Source organism: Oncorhynchus tshawytscha, linkage group LG09, assembly GCF_018296145.1.
Source record: "Oncorhynchus tshawytscha isolate Ot180627B linkage group LG09, Otsh_v2.0, whole genome shotgun sequence".
Classification (NCBI taxonomy): Eukaryota; Metazoa; Chordata; class Actinopteri; order Salmoniformes; family Salmonidae; genus Oncorhynchus; species Oncorhynchus tshawytscha.
The window spans coordinates 45,205,389-45,233,291 of NC_056437.1; the positions used below are offsets into that span (position 1 = coordinate 45,205,389).

The 27,903-nt window shown below is 43.4% G+C and overlaps 1 protein-coding gene across 1 annotated transcript; it reads right to left on the reverse strand.

Moving 5' to 3' along the window:
* Window positions 1-4,098: 4,098 nt before the first annotated feature.
* LOC112258033 (pleckstrin homology domain-containing family B member 1-like) lies at window positions 4,099-6,939 on the reverse strand. The gene is made up of 6 exons (XM_024432088.2): window positions 6,751-6,939; window positions 5,730-5,882; window positions 5,290-5,392; window positions 5,015-5,054; window positions 4,767-4,848; window positions 4,099-4,427 (listed from the first exon to the last, which is right to left on the reverse strand). Exons 1-6 carry the CDS (start codon window positions 6,914-6,916, stop codon window positions 4,294-4,296), a joined length of 678 nt encoding a protein of 225 aa, XP_024287856.1. The 5' UTR covers window positions 6,917-6,939; the 3' UTR covers window positions 4,099-4,293.
* Window positions 6,940-27,903: the final 20,964 nt, after the last annotated feature.

A 27,903-nucleotide genomic window follows, 5' to 3' on the forward strand; every position in this document is an offset into this window, starting at 1 on the left:
TTTATTTTTTATGGTGGAAAGGCATGGTGTAGAAGGGTCAGACTTGATTTATGACTCGACGCTAAAAACCACATGAACAAGCAGAGTTTAATAGGCTATTGAATTCGGTTTTAAAATATTTGTAAATATTTGTAACAAACAGTGATATTGCCTCTTGTTTCTAATATTTAAAGTGAAGGTCTTTTAGGGGAGTATGCGAGGCACAGACATTCGCTTAGGCTAGCAAAATTCTGCTAGGAGCAAACCATTAGATGTTAGTTTCATGTGCTCTGTCTCCCTCTAGTGGTATGGTTTGCTTCTGCTTCTCTGAAGTTCATCATCATGTGAATATTGTTTTGGAGAAAAACTACATCAACATAGATTGATTGACAAGTGTGTAGGCTACAACTGATGTCTAATAAATTATACATTTATTCCCCTATGTATTTATTTGGACAGTGAAGCTAAACCTTTTAATTCGGCTCTCTCAGCATTTTGGATATGAGATACAATGGCTACAGTACAAAATGTCACCTTTTATTTGAGGGTATTTTCTTACATATTTGTTTTACCATAGAAATGAAAGCCTTTTATGTATATAGTCCCCATTTGAAGGTGTCATACTGTAAGTATTTGGAGAAATTCACTTATAGTATATTACATTTAGTCAAAAGTTTAGTATTTGGCCCCATATTCCTATCACGCAATGATGGGAGCATGATCTTAGTTGAGTCTGTAACTTTCTCACTCATCATTAGTAATTAATGATTATCTGTAATCATTGTAGCATTCACATTAATGTAGAAGTGTTCAGAAACATATTCTATTCTTATTTACAATAAAATTGACTCCAAAATCACCCAATGCATTATTTACTGTACATTTCTATTGGGCACAACATAATCCGAAACAACCAAAACCAAATGCAAATGCTTCCAACAAATTTTCAGTTTGCACAAGCTTGATTTAGTTATTGCATGCTAGGAATATGTGACCAAATTCTAAACTTTGGACTACATTTAATGCACTTTGTTCAAATACTTATGACACCCTCAAATGCATTCATTTCTAAACTATAAAACAGATATATATGAAAATACCCTCAAATAAAAGGTGACATTCTGTACTGTCGCCTCATATAAAACATTTGATCTGAAATCCAAAATGCTGGAGTATAGAGACCAATGAAACTTTTTAACTTCACTGTCCAAATATATAAGTAGGGGAGTGTATTTTATACATATTTCTCTATGCTTTATATCATAAAAGAAACGGCTGCTACCCTAAAGAGACACGGAGGAAAAGCCAAGAAGATGAAGGACTGTGGAACACCATCACCAGACAGGCTGAATACAGGCAACAGTGATGCACTCTCATGAAAGCCTTATATTCCACATAGGAATTACGATTATGCAAGTAAGTATTCTGTCATCTTATATACATTTTCATAGCCATGGTTTTGAAACTATTTTATTCAATTTGAAAGTAACAACAGCATTGCACTCAAACATTGTGAATGGAAAACTGTACCTGAAATTAAGTAAAGGATCTAAGGTTAATAAATGTAATCAGCGTTTGCACCTCAATGTTTCAAGTTAAAAAAGTATTGCAGTCAAGGGTTCTGTGGGGTGCCATAAACCTCAAGCAGCTGAATATGCAAGTCGGGTCATTTACGTTTTTCATATATGTTGCATGACGTATACGTTTCATATAGAGTACCAGTCAAAAGTTTGGACTCATTCAAGGGTTTTTCCTTTTTTTTATTACTATTTTCTACATTGTGGAATAATAGTGAAGACATCACAACTATGAAATACTCATTCAAGGGTTTTTCCTTATTTTTTAAACTATTTTCTACATTGTGGAATAATAGTGAAGACATCACAACTATGAAATAGCACACATGGAATCATGTACAGTATTAACCAAAAAAGTGTTATAAAATCAAAATATTTTGAATATTTTTGATTATTCAAAGTAGCCACCCTTTGCCTTGATGACACGTTTGCACACTCTTGGCATTCTCTCAACCAGCTTCATGAGGAATGCTTTTCCAAAAGTCTTGAAGGAGTTCCCACATATGCTGAGCACTGGCATCTTTCTCTTCGCTCTGCGGTCCAAGTCATCCCAAACCATCTCAATTGGGTTGAGGTCAGGTGATTGTGGAGGCCAGGTCATCTGATGCAGCAATCCATCACTCTCCTTCTTGGTTAAATAGCCAATACATAGCCTGGTTTGGGTCATTGTCCTGTTGAAAAACAAATGTTAGTCCCACTAAGCACAAACCAGATGGGATGGTGTATCACTGCAAAATGCTTTGGTAGCCATGCTGGTTATGTGTGCCTTGAATTCTAAATAAATCACAGTGTCACCAGCAAGCACACCGACACCATCCCACCTACTCCTCCGTGCTTCACGATGGGAACCACACATGCAGAGATCATCCGTTCACCTACTCTGTGTCTCATAAAGACACGGCGGTTGTAACCAAAATCTCAAATTTGGATTCAGACTAAAGGGCAGATTTCCACCGGTCTAATGTCCATTGACATTATTTCTTGGCCCAAGCAAGTCTCGTCTTCTTATTGGTGTCCTTTAGTAGTGGTTTCTTCTAAGCAATTCGACCATGAAGGCCTGATTCTCGCAGTCTCCTCTGAACAGTTGGTGTTGAGATGTGTCTGTTAGTTGAACTCTGTGAAGCATTTATTTGGGCTGCAATCTGAGGTGCAGTTAACTCTAATGAACGTATCCTCTGCAGCAGAGGTAACTCTGTGTCACGAACGTTGTTGTAAGAATCTGACCAAAATGCAGCGTGGTTTGGGTTCATCATCTTTATTACGTGAACCGGCAAAAAAACAAAAAAGAACAAAAAGAACATGACGCTATGCAGTGCTCAAGGCAACTATACACAAACAAGTGGGAAAAAGCTGCCTAAATATGATCCCCAATCAGAGACAACGATAGACAGCTGCCTCTGATTGGGAACCATACCAAGCCAACCTAGAAATAAAGAAACTAGAAAGCCCACCCTAGTCACACCTCAACCTAACCAAAATAGAGAATAAAGGATCTCTAAGATCAGGGTGTGACACTCTGGGTCTTCCTTTCCTGTTGCGGTCCTCATGAGAGAGCCAGTTTCAACATAGCGCTTGATGGTTTTTGCGATTGCACTTGAAGAAACTTGAAGAAACTTTTTGTCATTGACTGACCATGTCTTAAAGGAATGATGGACTGTCGTTTCTCTTTGCTTATTTGAGCTGTTCTTGCCATAATATGGACTTGGTATTTTACCAAATAGGGCTTCCTTCTGGATACCACCCTTACCTTGTCACAACACAACTGATTGGTTCAAACGCATTAAGAAGGAAAGAAATTCCACAAATTAACTTTTAACAAGGCATACTTGTTAATTGAAATGCATTCCAGGTGACTACCTCATGAAGCTGGTTGAGAGAATGACAAGAGTGTGCAATGCTGTCATCAAGGCAAAGGGTGGCTAATTTGAAGAATCTCAAATATAAAATATTTTGATTTGTTTAACACTTTTTTGATTACTACATGATTCCATATGTGTTATTTCATAGTTTTGATGTCTTCACTATTATTCCACAATGTAGAAAATAGTAAAAATAAAGTAAAAACCTGGAATGAGTAGGTGTGTCCAAACTTTTGACGGGTACTGTACATTCATACTAAATATGCTGTGTGAATTTAGCCTATGTCATTAAGGACAAATGCACAACAAATGATGATACACACACACACACACACACACACACACACACACACACACACACACACACACACACACACACACACACACACACACACACACACACACACACACACACACACACACACACACACACACGTGCACCCATATTCTGCAATGGCAGTGGTCTAAAGTACTTAAGTAAAAATACTTTAAAGTATTACTTAAGTAGTGTTTTGGAGTACCTGTACTTTACTATTTATTTTTTGGAGTGTGCCCCTGGCTATCCATAAAAGTTATTTTTTTAAATTGTGCAGTCTGGTTTGCTTAATATAAGGAATTTGAAATAATTTATACTTTTACTTTTACTTTTGATACTTAAGTATATTTAAAACCAAATACTTTTAGAATTTTTCTCAAGTAGTATTTTCCTGGGTGACTTTCGCTTTTACTTGAGTCCTTTTCTATTAAGGTATCATTACTTTTACTCAAGGATGACAAGAAAATAAGACTTTTAGGAGTGATGCCTACAGCAGCACTCCTACATATATGCGCCTGGGAGTTTCCCAGCCGTGCCTCCCTGCTCATAGAGGCCTTCTATATCAGCAGAAAAAGAAGGGCATCCAGAGAAAGGAGCGCATAGCAGCGCCTGCCGCCATGCCCGCCAGTAGCCCCAGTGCCACCTGTTCTCCTATGCCATCGTATGGGTCTCTCTGGATCAGTATGTGGTGGGTACCTGAGAGAGATGGAGGATGAGACAGGATGCTTAATATATGGTGTACTACTGTATACAGGAGCATAGGTGAATATATGAGTGTGTTTTATCAGAATTTCCGGATTTGACAAAACCAGGATAGTTTTCTCAACAACTGATTTCAGGGAGGATTGCTAGATTCACACCTTTTACTTGCTGACATCAGTCGTATTCACTAGGCACCAAACGGAAGAAAACGGACTGAAACAGGGAGGGACTACCTGAACTTGTGATAAGCAATGTTTTGTTTTTTATTGCAAAAAGTTTTGCTACGGTGTGCAGTAATGAATATGACCCAGAGCTCGGGTGTGTTGTCTTTACCTGATCCAGGAGCCAGGTACATGGTGTTGTGGCCGTCCATTGGGACGGACGGGTAGGAGTCGTTATACGGGTCATACACAAACTGAAAAGGATGAGAAGATAAGATAAGGCTAGGGATAAAACAAGACTGTCCTCTGAGCATCCCAATAAACATTGATCATATACTGTATGCTATGGGTTTATGGATATGGGATATATTGATACAGTACTCAGTGGTGCACGTTGTAGAAATATACTGGGTTACTTACTGGGTTTCGTCTCACCTCTAGAATTGTCAATTTCCACGCTCTGCCAAAACAGAATGAGAAAATGAGAAAGAAAGGAAGGGAGAATTAGAGAGAGAGTGAGAGAGAAATAAAGAATGTGTACTGTAAAACCGAGGGGTGTGTGTGTGTGTGTGTGTGTGTGTGTGTGTGTGTGTGTGTGTGTGTGTGTGTGTGTGTGTGTGTGTGTGTGTGTGTGTGCGTGTGTGCGTGTGTGTGTGTGTGTGTGTGTGAGGGAAAGAGAAAGAATACAGACTCACAGTGCCTCATCCTCACTGTTGGCACACAGGATCACTGTGGTACTGTCTCTAAGCTGCACCACCACCAGGTTTTCCCTGGGGTGGTTCTCTGGGGGAGAGAGACCTGCACAACAACAGAGACAGATAGGGTTACACACACTTACACACACATTATTAGGGTGTCCATATTAGGACAGCCTCAGTATAAACTGGTGTTGTGTCAGTCTAATATGGACACCGTACATTTCAATGCTTTATTTGGATCCACAGCAAAGGCACAAATCTTTTGTAGGTCAATAAAGATATTTGGACTCCACGTTCTTTCTGTAATAAAGAATACAGCATGTCTCAAGAAACTCTGGTCAAAAGTAGTGCACTATAAGCCCAGGGAATAGGTTGCCATTTCGGAAGCATCCATTGTCTGTTGAACACCCCAATCTTTCCATACACTCCCTCCTCACCTGCACACTCCAGGCCAGACTTGACGCTCACACAGCTGGTCTTGAGGCCCACTCGGTGCTCAAATTCTCGCCTACTGTCCGTCTTGTAGAAGGCCAGGGTTCCATCGATCCACAGGTCACACCAATTCAGCTTCCAGTGTTTTAGGATAGAGGCTGAAGGAAGTAAGTAAGGAAGAGAGGGAGGGAGGAAAGGAGAGAGGGAGGGGGAGATGGAGTGTGAAGTGGAGTAGAGTAGATTTGGGGTTAGTTTATGATGTCTAGTTTTCAATCGGTCAGGTCGAATTTGACAACTGTGGATACTTGTATTTAGTTTATCCACATTAACTGAAATGCTCTACTTAATTTATCCACATACTGAAATGCTCCAGCTATTTCATTTATTCACATTAACTGAAATGCACCGTCAGACAGATTCTGTCTCAATTCAGCACATACCCATTTTAGTCAATGATTCTGTAGTGGGTAGACCTACAGCCATTTTAAGTGGTTTTTATTTATATGGTTGAAGCTCTAAATCCGTTGTTGTTTTTCTCCGGCGGTTGTGGTTGGCTTGTGGCCTGTCTGTGTGAGTCACTGATTCGCTAACACTCATTAGATTATGGCCAGGCTGCACAAGTAGAGTGAGGATTGGAATTTCATAACCATCGTAACATTCACCTTCTAGAATGATTCTGATCTTATTTAAAAGTCCAAATCAATCGATCTTTATGGCATCAACAGTCTTAAGAACATGGGAGAACAGTTTTTGGAGTGAGTGGCATAGACTGCGAATGGGAGAAAAGATTTCTACAGACCTCACACGCCACTTAACCTGTCTTTCAAAGTGTACTATATAGTGCTGATATCACTCTTATACTAGTGCCCCACATAACTTCTTATGCTTTGTTGAGCTGTTGAGGTCTATACTTGGTAAAGATAGTACCTGTAAAGGCTAAGGCTGTATCCAAGACCAAAACATGTAGACACTAGGTTAGACTACAACATGACATTATTCGAGAGACATTGAAGCTACAGTACTCACTCTGTCTCCAGAGCCAGCCTGACTTCAGTAGAGCCATGGGTACGGTCAGTGAGCTGTCCACAACACAATTCCTCAAATAATATGTTTGTGACAGGAGTGTTTGTCCTGTGTATGTTGAGAGTTTGTTCTTGGTTGTGGAGCTGTCTGCAGAGAGACAGAGGGACATACGGTGCCTTTATTTTGATTCTGGCCCACACGTCTAATCTGAGAACGAGGGGCGGAGACGGGGGCTAAACTAGATAATTTGGGATTAGTGGGCCTGGATTGGCCACACCTTTTCTCCTGACTCATCTACCTCTTCCCTCTCGGACTGGAATGTTCTCACTTCCTGTCTCCTCCACCTCCTCTTCTTCCGCCTCGATTTACTCTGCTTTGCCTCTATTTATATTTTATGTATTTATGTATTTATGTCATCTCATCTGCCTTTAGGAACTAGGGTTATTGGACTACTGCATATGTTGATAGTGTGTAGTGAAAAAGGCATACCACACTAACACAACTTAATCCCTGCATGAATTAGATAACTGTTACAGTTTCTTTGGGTCACTGGTGAGAACCTTTTTTCCTTAAACCCCCATTATTAGCCAAATAGTGGTCCTTCTGCATAAATTAATTTTTTGACTGAACCACTGGGCTAAAGTTTGACTAGCCCATCTGGCATTTTCTCAAACTGCCCTATGGCCAGTCCATTTCTGCTTCCTGTTTTAGCTCAGATGCACTTGTGACCCGAGTATTCTTGAGTCACTGTAGTAATATCATTATGAAAGCTGTCCAAGTATTTTCACAAGCAGAAATGTGGGTCTGCTGAGAAAGAAATCATGATGCCAATTATATGACGTGAACCCAGTGGAAATGCTAAGGCGTATCAGATTGATTCAGTAGGGAATCACCTTGGCTCTATTTTAAACCTTACTAGAAGACTGTCTATTCTGTCCAAGTGAGCCAATCCCATGGAGGTATAATGATGACCTCCTTTCTGTTGCCTGTATCATGGACACTGCCTCAGGTCAGTGCGTTATATAGAGGGTTTGAGTTTGAGATGGTTAGAATGATCTGGATATAGCCAATTAGAAATTGCAAAACAATATCAATAACTGTATTTATAGAAGTACGAAACAATATCAGTAACTGTATTTATAGAAGTATAGATACATTAGGTATTTATTGATGCATTATTACTAATCATACTGTAATATTACACAATGAATGCCTCTATGACATAGTCCATCCCTGCCATGGTGGAACTGGGAATTTTGGGAAGTTGAAGCTCATGTACTGCAAGGAATTTTCTGGAAGTTGAAGCTCATTTATTACATTCCTACACTATTTAAAACCTCTAAAATGCTATTTGGAGAACAGCAAAAACAAGCACATATCAAATAAAATTGTATTTGTCACATGTGCCAGTGAAATGCTTTCTTACAAGCCCTTTAACCAACAATGCAATTTTAAGAAAAATGTGTTAGGTAGAAAGTAGATAAGTAAGAAATAAAACTAAAAGAGCAGCAGTAAAATAACAGTGGCGAGGCTATACACAGGGGTTACCAGTACAGAGTCAATGTGCGAAGGCACAGTTTAGTCGAAGGTAATTGAGGTAATATGTACATGAGGTAGAACTAAAGTGACTATGCATAGATAATAATCAGAGAGTAGCAGCAGCGTAAAAGATGGAGCAGGGGGGTTGTTCACGAGTCTTATGGCTTAGGGGTAAAAGCTGTTAAGAAGCCTTTTGGACCTAGACTTGATGCTCCGGTACTGCTTGCCGTATGGTAGCAGAGAGGACAGTCTACAGTTGAAGTCGGAAGTTTACATACACCTTAGCCAAATACATTTCAACTCAGTCTTGTAAACCTAGTAAAAAATTCCCTGTCTTAGGTCAGTTAGGATCACCACTTTGAATTAAGAATGTGAAATGTCAGAAAAATAGTAGCGAGAATGATTTATTTCTGCTTTTATTTCTTTCATCACAGTCCCAGTGGGTCAGAAGTTTACATACACGCAATTAGTATTTGGTAGCATTGCCTTTAAATTGTTTAACTTGGGTCAAACGTTTCGGGTAGCCTTCCACAAGCTTCCCACAATAAGTTGGGTGAATTACGGCCCATTCCTCCTGACAGAGCTGGTGTAACTGAGTCAAGTTTCTAGGCCTCCTTGCTTGCAGACCCTTTTTCAGTTCTGCTCACAAATTTTCTATGGGATTGAGGTCAGGGCTTTGTGATGGCCACTCCAATACCTTGACTTTGTTGTCCTTAAGCCATTTTGCCACAACTTTGTAAATATGATTGGGGTAATTGTCCATTTGGAAGACGCATTTGCGACCAAGCTTTAACTTCCTGACTGAAGTGCACCAGCCCCTCCTGCAGCAAAGCACCCCCACAACATGATGCTGCCACCCCCATGCTTCACAGTTGGGATGGTGTTCTTCGGCTTGCGAGCATCCCCCTTTTTCCTCCAAACAAAACAATGGTCCTTATTGCCAAACAGTTCTATTTTTGTTTCATCAGACCAGAGGACATTTCTCCAAAAAGTACGATATGTGTCCCCATGTGCAGTTGTAAACCGTAGTCTGGCTTTTTTTATTACGGTTTTGGAGCAGTGGCTACTTCCTTGCTGAGCGGCCTTTCACGTTGTGTCGATATAGGACTCGTTTTACTGTGGATATAGACATTTTTCTACCCATTTCCTCCAGCATCTTCACAAGGTCCTTTGCTCTTGTTCTGGGATTGATTTGCACTTTTCGGCGCCAAAGTACATTAATCACTAAGGAAATATAACGTGTATCCTTCCTAAGTGGTATAACGGCTGCGTGGTCCCATGGTGTTTATACTTGCGTACCATTGTTTGTACAAATGAACGTGGTACCTTCAAGCATTTGGAAATTGCCCCCAAGGATGAACCAGACTTGTGGAGGTCTACAATTTTTTTCTGAGGTCTTGGCTGATTTCTTTTGATTTTCCCTTGATATCAAGCAAAGAGGCACTGAGTTTGAAGGTAAGCCTTGAAATACATCCACAGGAGCACCTCCAATTGACTCAAATGATGTCAATGAGCCTATCAGAAGCTTCTAAATCCATAACATCCTTTTCTGGAATTGTCCAAGCTGTTTAAAGGCACAGTCAACTTAGTGTATGTAAACTTCTGACTCACTGGAATTGTGATACAGTGAATTATAAGTGAAATAATCTGTCTGTAAACAATTGTAGGAAAAATTACTTGTGTCATGCACAAAGTAGATGTCCTAACTGACTTGCCAATACTATAGTTTGTTAACAAGAAATGTGTGGAGTGGTGGAAAATGCGTTTTAATGACTCCAACCTAAGTGTATGTACACTTCCGACTTCAACTGTATGTCTAGGGTGGCTGGAGTCTTTGACAATTTTTAGGGCCTTCCTCTGACCCGCCTAGTATAGAGGTCCTGGATGGCAGGCAGCTTGGCCCCAGTGATGTACTGGGCCGTATGCACTACCCTCTGTAGTGCCTTGCGGTTGGAGGCTGAGCAGTTGCCATACCGGCAGTGATGCAACCAGTCAAGATGCTTTCGATGGTGCAGCTGTAGAACCTTTTGAGGATCTGAGGACCAATGCCAAATCTTTTCAGTCTCCTGAGGAGGAATAGGCTTTGTCATGCCTTCTTCATGACTGTCTTGGTGTGTTTGGATCATGATAGTTTGTTGGTGATGTGGGCACCAAGGAACTTGAAGCTCTCAACCTGCTCCACTACAGCCCCGTCGAGGAGAATGGGGGCGTGCTCGGTCATCTTTTTCCTGTAGTCCACAATCATCTAATTTGTCTTGATCACGTTGAGGGAGAGGTTGTTAACCTGGCACCACACGGCCAGGCCTCTGACTTCCTCTCTATAGGCTATCTCATCGTTGTCGGTGATTAGGCCTACCACTGTTGTGTCGTCTGCAAACTTAATGATGATGTTGTAGTCGTGCCTGGCCTGCAGTCATGGGTGAACAGGGAGTACAGGAGGGGACTGAGCACGCACACCTGAGGGGCCCCCGTGTTGAGGATCAGTGTGGCAGATGTGTTGTTAACTACTATTACCAGATGGGGACGGCCCGTCAGGAAATCCAGATCCAGATGCAGAGGTAGGTGTTTAGTCCCAGGGTCCTTAGCTTAGTGATTAACTTTGAGGGCACTATGGTGTTGAATGCTGAGCTGTAGTCAATGAATAGCATTTTCACGATGGTATTAATTTTGTCCAGGTGGGAAAGGGCAGTGTGGAGTGCATTAGAGATTGCATCATCTGTGGATCTGTTGGTGCGGTATGCAATTTGGAGTGGGTCTAGGGTTTCCGGGATAATGGTGTTGATGTGAGCCATGACCAGCCTTTCAAAGCACTTAATGGCTACAGACATGAGTGCTACGGGTCGGTTGTCATTTAGGCAGGTTACCTTAGAGTTTTTGGGCACAGGGACTATGGTGGTCTGCTTGAAACATGTTGCCATTACAGACTCAGTCAGGAACAGGTTGAAAATGTCAGTGAAGACACTTGCCAATTGGTCAGCGCATGCTCGGAGTACACGTCCTGGTAATCCATCTGGCCCTGAGGCTTTGTGAATGTTGACCTGTTTAAAGGTCTTACTCACATCGGCTACGGAGAGCGTGATCACACAGTCGTTCGGAACAGCTGACGCTCTCATGCATGCATGGGGCGGCAGGGTAGCCTAGTGGTTAGAGCGTTGGACTAGTAACTGGAAGGTTACAAGTTCAAACCCCTCGAGCTGTCAAGGTACAAATCTGTCATTCTGCCCCTGAACAGGCAGTTAACCCACTGTTCCTAGACCGTCATTGAAAATAAGAATATGTTCTTAACTGACTTGCCTAGGTAAATCAAGTTTTTAATTTTTTTTTTTTTTTAAATAATAATTTTTAAAAAATGCTTCAGTGTTGCTTGCCTCAAAGCAAGCATATAAGTAATTTAGCTTGTCTGGTTGGCTCGTATCACTGGAGTGCTTCCCTTTGTAGTCTGTAATAGTTTGCAAGCCCTGCAACATCCGACGAGCGATGGAGCCAGTGTAGTACAATTCAATCTTAGTCCTGTATTGAAGCTTTGCCTGTTTGATGGTTCGTCTGAGGGCATAGCAGGATTTCTTATAAGCGTCTGGGTTAGAGTCCCGCTCCTTGGAAGCGGCAGCTCCACCCCTTAGCTTTGTGCGGATGTTGCCTGTAATCCATGGCTTCTGGTTGGGGTATGTACGTACGTACTGTCACTGTGCGGACGATGTCATTGATGCACTTATTGATGAAGCCAGTGACTGATGTGTTCTACTCCTCAATGCCATCGGAAGAATCCCGGAACATATTCCAGTCTGTGCTAGCAAAACAGTCCTGTAGCTTAGCATCTGCGTCATCTGACCACTTCTTTATTTACCAAGTAAATGGTGCTTCCTGCTTCAGTTTTTGCAGAAATCAGGAGGGTAGAATTATGGTCAGATTTGCCAAATGGAGGGCGAGGGAGAGCTTTGTATGCATCTCTGTGTATGGAGTAAAGGTGGTCTAGGATTTGTTTTCCTCTGGTTGCAGATTTAACAGGCTGGTAGAAATTAGATAAAACTGATTTATGTTTCCTGCATTAAAGTCCCCGGCCACTAGGAGCGTTTTCCTGGTTTTTAATAGCCTTATCTAGCTCATTGAGTGTGGACTTAGTGCCAGTATCGGTTTGTGGCAGTAATAGACAGCTACGAAAAATATAGATGAAAACTATCTTGGTTAATAGTGTGGTCTACAGCTTATCATGAGATACTCTTCCTCGGGTGAGCAAAACCTTGAGTCTTCCTTAATATTAGATTAGATAAACAACAGCACCAGCTGTTGTTTACAAACATACACACACCGCCACCCCTTGTCTTACCGGAGGCAGCTGTTCGACTTGCCGATGCAGCGTAAACCCTGCCAGCTATATTTTATCCATGTCATCGTTCAGCCACGACTCGGTGAACCATAAGATATTACAGTTTTTAATGTCCTGTTGGTAGGATAGTCGTGATCATAGCGCATCTATTTTCTTATCCAATGATTGCACATTGGCTAATAGGACTAATGGTAGAGGCAGATTATCCACTCGCCGTCGGATCCTTACAAGGCACCCCAACCTACGTCTCCGATATCTCTTTATCATGAGAATGACGGGGATGTTGGCCTTGTCGGGTGTCTGAAGTAAATCCTTCATGTCCGACTCGTTAAAGAAAAAATATTTGTCCAGTACGAGGTTAGTAATCACTGTCCTGATATCCAGAAGCTCTTTTCGGTCATAAGAGACAATGGAATAAACATTATGTACAAAATAAGTTACAAATAACACAAAACGACACACACACAATAGCACAGTTGGTTAGGAGCCTTTAAAACGGCAACCATCTCCTCCAGCGCCATTCAGTTTCCTCAGCCATTAATTATTTAAGGGATAATCAACAAGGAGCTATGTGTTCTCTGGAAAATAATGAATGACAAGGTAGGTGTGTTCCACAACACGCTAGCGGATTGGTTAAAACCGCATTCCAGCCGACACAAGTTACCACTGGCTAAATCTATGTTAAATCTACGTTAAAATGCCTATTTACTCTGTTCCATCTGACGGCGTAATCCACTGTCTCATCAGCCCAGCCAAGCAATTTATAAACTTGATATCCACTATAAAAAGCATCTTGACATTATCTCACATTTCTTATAGACTAACATTTAGTTTTCAACAGCGTAGAATTGTATAAACCTTGCCGTCTGTCACTCCAACATTTGCAACATTGTTTCAATATTCAAATTCGATCTCCAGTTGTCCTATAGTAATGAACGAGTCAGGATGAGACAGACATGCAGGCAGCGTTTCTCAGCCAGTCGAAATCATGAATCAGCTGGCATCATTTTTTTTATATATACAAAGAAATAGAAAAAAAGTGAAATGAAAAGAAGAGCAACTAGCTTGCTGTCTTTCCATCTTTAGTTTGTTATTGGCTAGCTCCTCTGAACAACAGTGTCCTGACGAGTGAGCACATTTTCTACGCCAGGCGAAGTCGCGTCTCGTTCGTTCATTGTTATGGATGTATCCAAATAAATCTCACTATAAAACATCTCAAACAAATGCAAATGCAGCTACTTTGCTTTTATTCTGGCTTCACTTCTTGACGTGACTGTAAGTTAGCCATAGTTGGCTAGCTAGCAAGCAAGGGATAAGAACATTGCCAGCCAGGATGGCAACGGAACATTTCAAACGAATGAGTGGGTCACATCCATAGTTACAGAACAAAAAGACTGAACGACTGGGTTATGTCTCTGGCAACGGAACCGTTAGAACAAATGATCAGCTGGTTTAGGTAGCAAACCTAGATTAGACCTAGACTATATCTTGTGGAAGGATTAAATAGTTTTATTGTTTTTCATGAAAATATGTCAATCATTATTTGAATATGTTGGTAACCCGTTGTATAAAAGTGCCTTCGTCTTGGGTCTATAGGGATAGGGGTCCCGTCAGCGGGACACCTGTCGACAACATCCGGTGAAATTGGAGGGTGCGCAATTCAAATAAATAATCGTATTATTAAACATTATGAACATACAAGTATCTTATATCGGTTAAAAGCTTACATTCTTGTTAATCTAACTGCATAGTCCGATTTACAATAGGCTTTACAGCTAAAGCATACCATGCGATTGTTTGAGGACGGCGCCCCACATCAACATATTTGTCAACCAGCACAGGCTTCATAAAATCACAAATAGCGATTAAATAATCACTTACTTTTGAAAATCTTCTTCTGTATGCAATCCCAAGGGTCCCAGCTACAACATGAATGGTTGTTTTGTTAGATCAAATCCATCTTTATATCCCAAAAAGTCTGTTTAGTTATAAAACTCATTTTTCAACCACTCCACAAATTTCTTGTTTAGCAAACTATAGTTTTGGCATGTCAGTTAGGACATCTACTTTGTGCATGACACAAGTAATTTTTTCAACAATTGTTTATAGATTATTTCACTTAATCACAATTCCAGTGGGTCAGAAGTTTACATACACTAAGTTGACTTTGCCTTTAAACTCAAATCAAATCAAATGTATTTATATAGCCCTTCGTACATCAGCTGATATCTCAAAGTGCTGTACAGAAACCCAGCCTAAAACCCCAAACAGCAAGCAATGCAGGTGTAGAAGCACGGTGGCTAGGAAAAACTCCCTAGAAAGGCCAAAACCTAGGAAGAAACCTAGAGAGGAACCAGGCTATGTGGGGTGGCCAGTCCTCTTCTGGCTGTGCCGGGTGGAGATTATAACAGAACATGGCCAAGATGTTCAAATGTTCATAAATTACCAGCATGGTCAAATAATAGGTCTGGGACAGGTAGCACGTCCGGTGAACAGGTCAGGGGTCCATAGCCGCAGGCAGAACAGTTGAAACTGGAGCAGCAGCAGCATGGCCAGGTGGACTGGGGACAGCAAGGAGTCATCATGCCAGGTAGTCCTGAGGCATGGTCCTAGGGCTCAGGTCCTCCGAGAGAGAGAAAGAAAGAGAGAAAGAGAGAATTAGAGAGAGCATACTTAAATTCACACAGGACACAGGATAAGACAGGAAAAGTACTCCAGATATAACAAACTGACCCTATCCCCCCGACACATAAACTACTGCAGCATAAATACTGGAGGCTGAGACAGGAGGGGTCAGGAGACACTGTGGCCCCATCCGAGGACACCCCCGGACTGGGCCAAACAGGAAGGATATAACCTCACCCACTTTGCCAAAGCACAGCCCCCACACCACTAGAGGGATATCTTCAACCACCAACTTACCATCCTGAGACAAGGCTGAGTATAGCCCACAAAGATCTCTGCCACGGCACAACCCAAGGGTGGGCGCCAACCCAGACAGGAAGATCACATCAGTGACTCAACCCACTCAAGTGACGCACCCCTCCTAGGGACGGCATGAAAGAGCACCAGTAAGCCAGTGACTCAGCCCCTGTAATAGGGTTAGAGGCAGAGAATCCCAGTGGAAAGAGGGGAACCGGTCAGGCAGAGACAGCAAGGGTGGTTCGTTGCTCCAGAGCCTTTCCGTTCACCTTCACACTCCTTGGCCAGACTACACTCAATCATATGACCCACTGAAGAGATGAGTCTTCAGTAAAGACTTAAAGGTTGAGACCGAGTTTGCGTCTCTCACATGGGTAGGCAGACCATTCCATAAAAATGGAGCTCTATAGGAGAAAGCCCTGCCTCCAGCTGTTTGCTTAGAAATTCTAGGGACAATTAGGAGGCCTGCATCTTGTGACTGTAGCGTACGTGTAGGTATGTACGGCAGGACCAAATCAGAGAGATAGGTAGGAGCAAGCCCATGTAATGCATTGTAGGTTAGCAGTAAAACCTTGAAATCATCCCTTGCCTTGACAGGAAGCCAGTGTAAGGAGGCTAGCACTGGAGTAATATGATAAAATTTTGGGGTTCTAGTCAGGATTCTAGCAGCCATATTTAGCACTAACTGAAGTTTATTTAGTGATTTATCCGGGTAGCCGGAAAGTAGAGCATTGCAGTAGTCTAACCTAGAAGTAACAAAAGCATGGATAAATTTTTCTGCATCATTTTTGGACAGAAAGTTTCTGATTTTTGCAATGTTACGTAGGTGGAAAAAAGATGTCCTTGAAACAGTCTTGATATGTTCGTCAAAAGAGAGATCAGGGTCCAGAGTAACGCCGAGGTCCTTCACAGTTTTATTTGAGACGACTGTACAACCATTAAGGTTAATTGTCAGATTCAACAGAAGATCTCTTTGTTTCTTGGGACCTAGAACAAGCATCTCTGTTTTGTCCGAGTTTAAAAGTAGAAAGTTTGCAGCCATCCACTTCCTTATGTCTGAAACACAGGCTTCTAGCGATGGTAATTTTGGTGCTTCACCATGTTTCATTGAAATGTACAGCTGTGTGTCATCCGCATAGCAGTGAAAGTTAACATTATGTTTTCGAATGACATCCCGAAGAGGTAAAATATATAGTGAAAACAATAGTGGTCCTAAAACGGAACCCTGAGGAACACCGAAATGTACAGTTGATTTGTCAGAGGATAAACCATTCACAGAGACAAACTGATATCTTTCCGACAGATAAGATCTAAACCTGGCCAGAACTTGTCTGTGTAGACTCATTTGGGTTTCCAATCTCTCCAAAAGAACGTGGTGATCGATGGTATCAAAAGCAGCACTAAGGTCTAGGAGCACGAGAACAGAGGCAGAGCCTCGGTCTGATGCCATTAAAAGGTAATTTACCACCTTTACAAGTGCAGTCTCAGCGCTATGATGGGGCCTAAAACCAGACTGAAGCATTTCGTATTCCTTGTTTGTCTTCAGGAAGGCAGTGAGTTGCAGCGCAACAGCCTTTTCTAAAAATGTTGAGAGGACTGGAAGATTAGATATATGCCAATAGTTTTTTAAATTTTCTGGGTCACGGTTTGGCTTTTTCAAGAGAGGCTTTATTACTGCCACTTTTAGTGAGTTTGGTACACATCCAGTGGACAGAGAGCCGTTTATTATGTTCAACATAGGAGGGCCAAGCACAGGAAGCAGCTCTTTCAGTAGTTTAGTTGGAATAGGGTCCAGTATGCAGCTTGAAGTTTTAGAGGCCATGATTATTTTCATCATTGTGTCAAGAGATATAGTACTAAAACACTTGAGTGTCTCTATTGATCCTAGGTCCTGGCAGAGTTGTGCAGACTCAGGACAACTGAGCTTTGAAGGAATATGCAGATTTAAAGAGGAGTCCGTAATTTGCTTTATAATAATCATGATCTTTTCCTCAAAGAAGTTAATGAATTTATTAATGCTGAAGTGAAAGCCATCCTCACTTGGGGAACGCTGCATTTTAGTTAACTTTGCGACAGTATCAAAAATAAATGTAGGATTGTTCTTATTTTCCTCAATTAAATTGGAAAAATAGGATGATCGAGCAGCAGTATGGGCTCTTCGATACTGCACAGTACTGTCTTGCCAAGCTAGTCGGAAGACTTCCAGTTTGGTGTGGCGCCATTTCCGTTCCAATTTTCTGGAAGCTTGCTTCAGAGCTCGGGTATTTTCTGTGTACCAGGGAGCTAGTTTCTTATGAGAAATGTTTTTAGTTTTTAGGGGTGCAACTGCATCTAGGGTATTGCACAAGGTTAAATTGAGTTCCTCAGTTAGGTGGTTAACTGATTTTTGTCCTCTGATGTCCTTGGGTAGGCGGAGGGAGTCTGGAAGGGCATCAAGGAATCAATGTGTTTGGATGCTCCTTGGTTGGGGTGTGAGCAGATTATTTGTTGCAATTGCAAACATAATAAAATGGTGGTCCGATAGTCCAGGATTATGAGGAAAAACATTAAGTTCCACAACATTTATTCCATGGGACAAAACTAGGTCCAGAGTATGACTGTGACAGTGAGTAGGTCCAGAGACATGTTGGACAAAACCCACTGAGTCGATGATGGCTCCGAAAGCCTTTTGGAGTGGGTCTGTTGACTTTTCCATGTGAATATTAAAGTCCCCAAAAATTAGAATATTATCTGCTATGACTACAAGGTCCGATAGGAATTCAGGGAATTCAATGAGGATGATGTATATGGCCCAGGAGGCCTGTAAACAGTAGCTATAAAAAGTGATTGAGTAGGCTGCATAGATTTCATGACTAGAAGCTAAAAAGACGAAAACGTCATTTTTTTGTAAATTGAAATTTGCTATTGTAAATGTTAGCAACACCTCCGCCTTTGCGGGATGCACGGGGGATATGGTCACTAGTGTAACCAGGAGGTGAGGCCTCATTTAACACAGTAAATTCATCAGGCTTAAGCCATGTTTCAGTCAGGCCAATCACATCAAGATTATAATCAGTGATTAGTCCATTGACTATAATTGCCTTTGAAGTAAGGGATCTAACATTAAGTAGCCCTATTTTGAGATGTGAGGTATCACGATCTCTTTCAATAATGACAGGAATGGAGGAGCTCTTTATCCTAGTGAGATTGCTAAGGCGAACACAGCCATGTTTAGTTTTGCCCAACCCAGGTTGAGGCACAGACACGGTCTCAATGGGGATTGCTGAGCTGACTACACTGAATGTGCTAGTGGCAGACTCCACTAAGCTGGCAGGCTGGCTAACAGCCTTCTGCCTGGCCTGCACCCTATTTCATTGTGGAGCTAGAGGAGTTAGAGCCCTGTCTATGTTGGTAGACAGCTTGGAAAATTCCATAAAATGATGTCATGGCTTTAGAAGCTTCTGATAGGCTAATTGACATCATTTGAGTCAATTGGATGTGTATCTGTGGATATATTTCAAGGCCTACCTTCAAACTCAGTGTCTCTTTGCTTGACATCATGGGAAAATCAAAAGAAATCAGCCAAGACCTCAGAAAAAATTTCTGGTTCATCCTTGGAAGCAATTTCCAAATGCCTGAAGGTACCACAAGTTCATCTGTACAAACAATAGTACGCAAGTATAAACACCATGGGACCACGCAGCCGTTATACCGCTTAGAAAGGAGACGCGTCTCCTAGAGATGAACGTACTTTGGTGCGAAAACTGCAAATCAATCCCAGCAAAGGACCTTGTGAAGGTCTGGAGGAAACGGGTAGAAAAGTATCCATAGCCACAGTAAAACGAGTATATATCGACATAACTTGAAAGGCCGCTCAGCAAGGAAGAAGACACTGCTCCACAACCGCCATAAAAAAAGCCAGACTACGGTTTGCAACTGCACATGGGGACAAAGATCGTACTTTTTGGAGAAATGTCCTCTGGTCTGATGAAACAAAAATAGAACTGTTTGGCCATAATGACCATCGTTTTGTTCGGAGGAAAAAGGGGGAGGCTTGCAAGCCGAAGAACACCATCCCAACCGTGAAGCACGGGGGTGGCAGCATCACGTTGTGGGGGTGCTTTGCTGCAGGAGGGACTGGTTCACTTCACAAAATAGATGGCATCATGAGGTAGGAAAATGATGTGGATATATTGAAGCAACATCTCAAGACATCAGTCAGGAAGTTAAAGCTTGGTCGCAAATAGGTCTCCAAATGGACAATGACCCCAAGCATACTTCCAAAGTTGTGGCAAAATGGCTTAAGGACAACAAAGTCAAGGTATTGGAATGGCCATCACAAAGCCCTGACCTCAATCCTACAGAAAATGTCTGGGCAAAACTGAAAAAGCGTGTGCGAGCAAGGAGGTCTGCAAACCTGACTCAGTTAAAAAACATCTCTGTCAGGAGGAATGGGACAAAATTTGTCCAACTTATTGTGGGAAGCTTGTGGAAGGCTACCCAAAACATTTGACCCAAGTTAAACAATTTAAAGGCAATGCTACCAAATACTACTTGAGTGTATGTAAACTTCTGACCTACTGGGAATGTGATGAATTAAATAACAGTTTAAATAAATCATTCTCTCCAATATTATTTTGACATTTCACATTCTCAAAATAAATTGGTGATCCTACCTGACCTAAGACAGGGATTTTTTACATTTTCATTTTGCACTAATCTATGAATTTCACATTACTGGGAATACAGATATGTTGGTCACACATACCTTAAAAAATGGGCCTCACAATGGGCCTCAGATGCGTGTTGGTGGCAGGGAAGTCAGGCGCAGGAGAACGAACTTGGTATAACGAACCTCCCAGTAAGACAGCGCACCGTCTGACCGATCCCAGGATGACCAGAGGAGGGTGACGTATGGTCCCAATAGATCAGCCGATCGTGGACTGCAGACGGAACGTACAGACGCCCAGCTAGACACTGAGGGGGAGTGGGCTCTGCACGTGACGCCCGCTCAATGTCCACGTCCAGCTCCCACACTACCGACTCCACCAAACAAGAGGCGGGGAGTATGTGAGTGGGATCCATGGGCCGCTCCTCTCTGTCATACAGCCGGGACAATGTGTCTGCCTTAACGTTCTGGGAGCCTGGTCTGTAAGAAAGGGTAAACACAAAATGGGTGAAAAACATGACCCACCTTGCCTGGCGAGGGTTCAGTCTCCTCGCCGCCCGGATGTACTCCAGATTGCGGTGGTCAGTCCAGATGAGAAAGGGGTGTCTAGCCCCCTCAAGCCAATATCTCCACGCTTTCAGGGCCTTGACAACAGCCAACAACTCCCGGTACCCCAAGTCATAGTTTCGCTCCGCCGGGCTGAGCTTCTTTGAGAAGAAGTCACAAAAGGGCGGAGCTTCCGTGTCGTACCCGAGCGCTGAGAGAGCACAGGTCCTATCCCAGCCTCGGACTCGTCCACCTCCACTATGAACGCCAAAGAGGGATCCGGATGGACCAGCACGGGAGCTGAGGTAAACGACGCCCTCAGGTGACTGAAAGCCCTGTCCGCCTCAGCTGTCCACTGCAAGCGCACCGGGCCCCCCATCAGCAGTGAAGTAATGTGAGCCGCTACCTGACCAAAACCCTGGATAAACCTCCGGTAGTAGTTGGCAAACCCTAAGAATCGCTGCACCTCCTTAACCGTGGTGGGAGTCGGCCAATTACACACAGCTGCAATGCGGTCACTCTCTATCTCCACCCCTCACGTGGAAATGCGATTCCCTAGGAAGGAGACGGACTGTTGGAAGAACAGGCATTTCTCAGCCTTGACGTACAGGTCATGCTCCAACAGGCGACCAAGCACTTTGCGCACCAGGGACACATGCTCGGCGCGTGTAGCGGAGTATATCAATATACACCACTATACCCTGCCCATGCAGGTCCCTGAAAATCTCATCTACAAAAGCTTGGAAGACTGATGGCACATTCATAAACCCGTACGGCATGACGAGGTACTCATAGTGCCCAGAGGTGGTACTGAAAGCCGTCTTCCACTCGTCTCCCTCTCGGATAAGCACCAGATTGTAAGCGCTCCTGAGATCTAGTTTGGTGAAGAAGCATGCCCCGTGCATTGACTCTATCACTGTGGCTATGAGCGGTAGCGGGTAACTATACCTCACCGTGATCTGATTTAGACCCCGGTAGTCAATACACGGATGCAGACCTCCCTCCTTCACAAAAAATAAACTTGAGGGGACGGGTGAAGTGGAGGACCGAATGTACCACTGACGCAAGGATTCGGAGACATATGTTTCCATAGCCTCCGTCTCCGCCTGTGAGAGGGGATACACGTGACTCCTGGGAAGTGCAGCATCTACCAGGAGATCTATCACACAATTGCCCCGTCGATGAGGTGGTAATTGAGTCACCTTCTTTTTAGAGAAGGCAAGAGCCAAATCGGCATATTCAGGGGGAATGCGCACGATGGAGACCTGGTCTGGACTCTCTACCGTAGTAGCACCAACGGAAACCCCTAAACACGTACCTGAGCACGACCACCCCGTGAGAGTCCTCTGTGGCCAAGAAACAGTGGGGTTATGACAAGCTAACCAGGGTAGGCCCAGCACCACGGGAAACGCAGGAGAGTCAATAAGGAAAATACTAATTTTCTCTGTGTGACTCCCCTGCGTCACCATGCCCAAAGGAGTGGTGACCTCCTTAATTAACCCTGACCCTAATGGTTGACTATCTAAGGCATGAACGGGGAAGGGCACATCCACGGGAACAATGGGGGTCCCTTAACTATGAGCTAACACTCTATCAATTAAATTCCCAGCCGCGCCTAAATCTACGAGCGCCTTATGCTGGGAATCTCAGGAATGCTGGAAAACTCAGGAAAAGTGACAGACAAACATATGTGCAACAGAGGACTCTGGGTGAGAATGGTGCCAGTTCACCTGGGGTGACGCCAGAGTGCCCTGCCTGCTGCCTCGAGTCCCAGAGGAACCAACCCGGCACTGACCAGCAGTGTGACCTCTGCGGCCACAGATGGTGCACGAGCGGAAACCCCCTCCGGTCTCCCTGCACACCGCCCCTCCCAGCTCCATGGGTATCGGAGGGGGGGTGCGGGAGGATGGAACCACCAGACCCCGATCTGGACGTCCGCGAGTAGCCAGCAGGTTGTCCAGCCAGATGGACAGGTCCACCAGCTGGTCGAAAGTGAGGGTGGTGTCTCTGCAGGCCAGCTCCTGCCGGACGTCCTCGCGCAGACTGCAGCGGTAGTGGTTGATCAGGGCCCTGTTGTTCCATCCCGCCAGGGTCCTAAACTCCAGGGCAAACTCCTGGGCACTCCTCTTCTCCTGCCTCAGATGGTAGAGGCGCTCACCCGCCGCTCTGCCCTCGGGCGGGTGGTCGAAGAATGCCCGGAAACGGTGGGTGAACTCCTCAAAATGGTCCAACGCCGCATCTCCCTCTCTCCACACGGTGTTGGCCCACTCCAGGGCTTTCCCGGTGAGGCACGAGACGAGGGCGGACACCCTCTCACGGTCCGATGGAGCTGGGTGAACCGTGGCCAGATAGAGGTTTAGTTGGAGGAGGAAACCCTGGCAGTTGGCAGCACTGCTGTCGTACTCCTGTGGCATGGAGAGACGGATCCCACTGGGTTCAGGCGGGAAAGGGGCGCTCAGGATAGACCCCGGTTGTGCTGGTGGAGGCGGTGGAAGAACTCCCTGTCTCTCCCAGCGGTCCATTGTCTGGACAATGCGATCCATGGCGGTGCCCAGATGGTAAAGCATTAATGCATGCTCCTGGACGCGCTCCTTCACCTCCATGACCGGGGTACCTTCTCCTGCTGACTCCATAGGGGGTTGGAGATTCTGTAAGGGGTGCGTGTTGGTGGCAGGGAAGTCAGGCGCAGGAGAACAAACTTGGTATAAACGGAGTTGTTTAATAAATGCAGACCAAACTCCAAAACAATCTAAATGTACAAAATAACAAAGTGGGTACAAAACCTGTCGCACACCAACAGTAAATAGCACATCACATACAAACAAAACAATCTCCGACAAGGACATGAGGGGTAACAGAGGGTTAAATACACAACATGTAATTGATGGGATTGGAACCAGGTGTTTATTTTTTATTTTTTTAAATTTATTTTACCTTTATTTAACCAGGTAGGCAAGTTGAGAACAAGTTCTCATTTACAATTGCGACCTGGCCAAGATAAAGCAAAGCAGTTCGACAGATACAACGACACAGAGTTACACATGGAGTAAAACAAACATACAGTCAATAATACAGTATAAACAAGTCTATATACAATGTGAGCAAATGAGGTGAGAAGGGAGGTAAAGGCAAAAAAGGCCATGGTGGCAAAGTAAATACAATATAGCAAGTAAAACACTGGAATGGTAGTTTTGCAATGGAAGAATGTGCAAAGTAGAAATAAAAATAATGGGGTGCAAAGGAACAAAATAAATAAATTAATTAAAATTAAATACAGTTGGGAAAGAGGTAGTTGTTTGGGCTAAATTATAGGTGGGCTATGTACAGGTGCAGTAATCTGTGAGCTGCTCTGACAGTTGGTGCTTAAAGCTAGTGAGGGAGATAAGTGTTTCCAGTTTCAGAGATTTTTGTAGTTTGTTCCAGTCATTGGCAGCAGAGAACTGGAAGGAGAGGCGGCCAAAGAAATAATTGGTTTTGGGGGTGACTAGAGAGATATACCTGCTGGAGCGTGTGCTACAGGTGGGAGATGCTATGGTGACCAGCGAGCTGAGATAAGGGGGGACTTTACCTAGCAGGGTGAAGACGTGAAGGAAGACAAGACAAATCCAATGGAAAATAAAAAATGGATCAGTGATGGCTAGAAGGTTGGTGACGTCGAACGCCGAACACCCCCCGAACAAGGAGAGGGACCGACTCCGGCGGAAGTCGTGACACTCAGGATCTCGTCACAATATTTTTGTGCATTCAAATTGACATTCGTTGTCTGTAGCTTATACCTGCCCATACCATAACCCCACTGCCACCATGGGGCACTCTGTCCACAATGTTGACATCAGCAAACTGCTCGCCCACAGAACGCCATACACGTACGTGGTCTGCGGTTGTGAGTCCGGTTGAACGTACTGCCAAATTCTCTAAAATTATGTTGGAGCGGCTTATGGTAGAGAAATTAACATGACATTCTCTGGCAACAGCTCTAGTGGACATTCCTGCAGTCAGCATGCCAATTGCAAGCTCCCTCAAAACTTAAGACATCTGTGGCATTGTGTTGTGTGACAAAACTGCACATTTAAGAGTGGCCTTTTAGTGTCCCCAGCACAAGGTGCACCTGGGAAATGATCATGCGGTTGATGTATTATCTTGGCAATTGAGAAATGCTCACTAACAGGGATGTAAATACATTTGTACACAACATTTAGAGAAATAAGCTTTTTGTCCGTATGGAACATTTTTGGGATATTTTATTTCAGCTGATGAAACATGGGACCAACACTTTACATGTTGCGTTTATATTTTTGTTCAGTGTAGATGCATAATTCAGCTATCAAGTCACAACAAGGTCGACTTCAAATGCCGATATCCATAGGCTCGGCACTTGAGTTTCAAGTTCGGAGAAGCAATTTTTTCACTATAAAATTGCATCTTTATAATAAACGATTGCATACATCTATCATCGCATTACTAGACCAATTTAAGATGGGCTATTATTCCTAATGTGATGAGTAGATCATAATTTAGGATAATAATGTAACTCAATCCCTCTCTGCTGGTGTCAATTGGGAGACAGATTAGAGTATTTTCTTTGTCTTCTCGTTTCAGCAATAGCCATTTGCTTTCTAAACTTTGTTTTTCTTATGATTGTATTGTAAAATATTGCAATTGGCCTATTTAACTGCCTTTCACTGACCGCTGCAACTCAACAATCAGCTATTTTGTAGACCATATGCTTCACACACTGCCCAAATTACACACTTAAAACAATCTAAAGCTAATGATTCTCTGTGGCCAAATCATGCTCTCTGGTCTAGTATTTTGAATGATATAGCTAATTTTGAATCGATATAGCTAATTTTGGTACATTTAATAAAATGTACTTTAGGGGAAGCGTATCTTCTCCTAGCCAATTGGATGTGCCACCTATGCCAACATCAATGTGAAAGTAACCAGTGCATAAAACAGCTGGCTGAGTTCAAATTCAAAGCAATAAACGCCTGACCAGCAAAGCAAACTGTCTGGCATTGTCTCTGCGCTCTGCTTTCTTAAAGTGAGAGAAAGGGGCGCAGGCTGACAGCTTCTCTCCGAGCGATTTAATCTAGATTGGAATGATTTTAGTCTACATTTTTGTAGCCTACTTTTACATTTTTTGGTCTTGAGCTAGGGTATGTCAGCATACCCTGCCTAACCAAACTGAAGCCCCTGTCTCAGGGTTTGACCTTGAACTAGACTCTATTTTCTATCTCTGTACACTCTGTGGCCACTAGATGGTCCTATTCCTACCCCTATCAGTACCACACACTATTGTATTGAAGATCATGGTCAGCAAAGTCAGCAGTGACCCACTGAGTTCCATGACATTAAATTACATAACATGACAGTCCCTCAACATTCATCATAGCCCACCAAATGCATTTCTCTACTAGTGTGTTCTGTAGGATATAGTATCAGTGGTCAATGGTACAGATGTTGGTGACAGTAGCCCTATGTTTAGAGTGTAAGTGTTTTTAGACACAGCCCACCAACTTCCTGTCCTGTTAAGATAACAGACCCTCTTTAACCCAATCCACTGGCCTGCCCGAAATAACACTGACTTCTAGCTGTCTGGAAAGCACACGTCGAAAGGGGCTACATAACGCATATCATGTGTCAATAACATTCATGACAGCTAGTGTCTTGACAATTATCTCAACAATCATGATGACACAAACCAATGTGTGGTTCAGCTAATTTGCTTGGTAAAACACCAGCCAACTTGTAAAATAACTATCAGCTGTCACCTGTTATGACATTATTATGACAGCAATCAATTATATGGCTTCTAGGAAAGAGTGCTCAAGTCAAGTCATTCTGTAAACTGCACAGGCCTATCACATTACTTGTGGTGATAAAAGCAGAATTAGACTGCAGGGTCTGCAAATGTCAATAGATTTCAGAAGACTGTGCTCTCTGCAAATGAACACTTAGAGTTGAAGTCGGAGGGCTACATATACCTTAGTCAAATACATTTAAACTCAGTTTTTCCACAATTCCTGACATTTAATCCTAGTACCAAAATTCCCTGTTTTAGGTCAGTTAGGATCACCACTTTATTTTAATAATGTGAAATGTCAGAATAATAGTAGAGAGAATGATTTATTTCAGCTTTTATTTCTTTCATCATCATTCAAATCAAATCAAATTTATTTATATAGCCCTTCGTACATCAGCTGATATCTCAAAGTGCTGTACAGAAACCCAGCCTAAAACCCCAAACAGCAAGCAATGCAGGTGTAGAAGCACGGTGGCTAGGAAAAACTCCCTAGAAAGGCCAAAACCTAGGAAGAAACCTAGAGAGGAACCAGGCTATGTGGGGTGGCCAGTCCTCTTCTGGCTGTGCCGGGTGGAGATTATAACAGAACATGGCCAAGATGTTCAAATGTTCATAAATGACCAGCATGGTCGTATAATAATAAGGCAGAACAGTTGAAACTGGAGCAGCAGCACGGTCAGGTGGACTGGGGACAGCAAGGAGTCATCATGTCAGGTAGTCCTGGGGCATGGTCCTAGGGCTCAGGTCAGTTGAAACTGGAGCAGCAGCACGGCCAGGTGGACTGGGGACAGCAAGGAGTCATCATGTCAGGTAGTCCTGGGGCATGGTCCTAGGGCTCAGTTCCTCCGAGAGAGAGAAAGAGAGAATTAGAGAATGCACACTTAGATTCACACAGGACACCGAATAGGACAGGAGAGGTACTCCAGATATAACAAACTGACCCTAGCCCCCCGACACATTAACTACTGCAGCATAAATACTGGAGGCTGAGACAGGAGGGGTCAGGAGACACTGTGGCCCCATCCGAGGACACCCCCAGACAGGGCCAAACAGGAAGGATATAACCCCACCCACTTTGCCAAAGCACAGCCCCCACACCACTAGAGGGATATCTTCAACCACCAACTTACCATCCTGAGACAAGGCTGAGTATAGCCCACAAAGATCTCCGCCATGGCACAACCCAAGGGGGGGCGCCAACCCAGACAGGATGACCACATCAGTGAATCAACCCACTCAGGTGACACACCCCTTCCAGGGACGGCATGAGAGAGCCCCAGTAAGCCAGTGACTCAGCCCCTGTAATAGGGTTAGAGGCAGAGAATCCCAGTGGGAAGAGGGGAACCGGCCAGGCAGAGACAGCAAGGGCGG